The sequence below is a fragment of the Octopus bimaculoides genome, chromosome 1 (genome assembly GCF_001194135.2).
Source record: "Octopus bimaculoides isolate UCB-OBI-ISO-001 chromosome 1, ASM119413v2, whole genome shotgun sequence".
In the NCBI taxonomy this organism is placed as follows: domain Eukaryota; kingdom Metazoa; phylum Mollusca; class Cephalopoda; order Octopoda; family Octopodidae; genus Octopus; species Octopus bimaculoides.
In genome coordinates this window covers 104,917,960-104,920,811 of record NC_068981.1, presented here as the reverse complement: position 1 = coordinate 104,920,811, position 2,852 = coordinate 104,917,960, and the positions used below count along the sequence as shown (strand labels likewise).

General features: G+C 32.9%; 1 protein-coding gene across 1 annotated transcript in view; it reads right to left on the bottom strand.

Moving 5' to 3' along the window:
• Positions 1 to 2,852, bottom strand: part of LOC106871077 (integrin alpha-4) — a 177,565-nt gene that overhangs the window by 5,593 nt on the left and 169,120 nt on the right. Inside the window, exon 20 of the mRNA XM_052968826.1 lies at positions 1,795 to 1,911. Within this exon, the coding sequence (XP_052824786.1) occupies positions 1,795 to 1,911 (117 nt within the window). The remainder of the gene's footprint in view (positions 1 to 1,794; positions 1,912 to 2,852) is intronic.

The following is a 2,852-nucleotide window of genomic DNA, read 5'->3' as shown; positions in this document are numbered from 1 at the left end:
ATATTTATATATTTAATCCTTTATATTGAACACTCAATATTTCATATATTCAATAAGACATATTCCATATATTCAATAAGACATTCAATACTTCATTTCATTGTACCATCCATCTTTTTTTATATTATATATTATATATTCCATACTATATCCCACATAAATTTTACAAGAATATAAATAAAAAACATAAAAAACAGATAGAGTTGGAACTCTTTTAAATAAAATAATATATTCCTCTATACACGATCATACAAACCCTTTTTTTTGGTATTTATTTTTACTCATATATATATATATATACACTTGTCCAAGGGGTACCCGACAAAACTGACCCTGAAATCATGTGAAACAAACTTATAAAACTACACAGTTCTGCAGCTTGCGCTATAGCTCATACAAAAGTGTGCGCGTGTTCTCTGAAGAAATTTTCCCATTTTATTGTACTTTCCCACATTTTACTCTGACTTTTGATCTTTTACGTTTCTAATTTTCTTATTTGTTACTATTACAGATAGAGTGCTATACGAACATGTCATACATCTTACACATACATACACATTTACACATGCATGCACACTCCGCCACACACACACATGTATATACATATATACGCTTGTACACACACATACACACCCCCACACATATATATATTTATACACGCACACGCAGATACATTCATATATGTATACATATAAACATATATATACATATATACGTTTAAACATGTATGTATATATATATATATATATATATATAATCACACACACACATATTTATACATATATACGTATATTTATATTTATAAATACAGAATCATTCAACACTGCTGGATACCAAGTGCTAGCCAACCTGAACTTCTTCATGGCTGATTGGACGTTCATAAACAAAGAGATACTCCAGCAAAACTGGCTTAAAAGCCTGTCCATGCAAGACACTGACATGAAATTCAATGAATTCATGTCTATAATGCGAGCCATATGCAATAAAATGTGTCCTAGAGGAGAAAGCTGCCACCACACACAAGAACATTATTCCCCGTGATAGAAGAATCCTAATAAGACGGAGGATAAAGATCTCGAATCGCTTAAATAAGGAGCCTAATGACAGCAAAAAGCCCTACCTTATATATATATATATATATATATATATAAGCAATGTTAATTCTCTAAATATATATATATATATATGTATGAATGTATGCATATATATATAGATGCACATACATATATATATATACACATACAAATATACATATATATGCATACACACACACACACACACACACATACATACATACATATATATATATATATATATATATATACACACACACATGCATACACACATGCATTCATATATATTGCTCTATTCATACACAGACACCAACGATACGGTACCCTAATGAAAAATAAAACACGAATGAAAATCACCCCACCGCCAAGAAAAAAGAAGACAACAAATCTTATGCACTCTCTCCCAGATACACTGACACACGCCTACAAACATCCTGTCGTCCCTTTTTTTAAAATTTCTATATTTTTCTTTTGTCTTCTGTTGCATACATCTATTCAATCTTTCACTTCCCTTTTCTTTCTAGCTTTCTATTTTTCTCTTTTGCGTTATCATTACCTCACCCGTTTGTCTAAATGACGCACGTTAATATTTACAGTTATGTCAATAATAAAAACAATATAGCAAAAAGGAATCAAGAATAAGAAGAAAGAGCACATGAGGCAAACATGCCATTACTGTCAATTTTTCATCGAAGATATATTTGCTAATTAAACGGCTTACCTCGTAGAGGAGAATGGAAACCAAAACCATTAGTAATATTCCTGATAAAATACTGGCAACTGGTATCCACCATTTTAATGTTGGTTTTAAAGGCTTGATGTAAACTTTAGTCATAATCTAATAAGAATAAATATAAAATGAGTCAATAAAACGCATGCGTGTATTTATACATACATACGTGTGTGTGTGTGTGTGTGTGTGTGTGTGTGTGTGTGTGTGTGTGTGTGTGTGTGTGTGTGTGTGTGTGTGTGTGTGTGTGTGTGTGTGTGTGTGTGTGTATAACACGTCTTTTACTATTGTCACTTTTTATGTTTGAGGAGAAAATATAGCAGACATGAAGGAGTGAGACGTTATCATCAGTATTCATGAATTGCTAGAATCGTTAGTGCGTTGGATAGAATGCCTTGTAACATTCGTCCGACCCTCTCTGGACCCTCAGTTCAATTTTGCCTATCGTCCTTTCGGTGTTGATAAATAAAGTACCAGTTCAGCACTGGTGCTGGAGTTACTTCTACTCCCTTTCTTTTTGGAAGGAAACATCTACAGCCAGATCTTGAGAGGAATGGGTTTGGCCAGGTTTGAAATACCTAAAACATCATCGTATGTCACAGCTGTACCACTCAAACAGGAATTAAAGACTGAAAGAAAGGAGACATTTCAACTGTTGCTACCTCGTCATATTTTCTTGTTACTATATTCTGTATTTCTCATGAGAGTATGAACAAGAGAGATTTGGTTGCTATTTCCAGCAAGCGATCGCATAGATTTTTCCCTTTGTAGGTACGCCATATTAGAAAAATAATTGAGAACATTCTATTTTTAGCAAATGTTCCAGTAATTTGCAGCAATGATTCCAAAATCCTCTCCTCCGTTTGGATCAGGTGTAAAGTGACAATAAACAGAAACCATTCAGAATTTTATCAGGAGTTCAATCTCACCACGGCATCTTAAATATTATAAAGTTGATTTGAGGGCAATATGGTTGCTATTTCGAGCAAGTCAATCGACTACATAGAGGATCCTCCATTGTCTCGTGCTATATATATATATATATATAT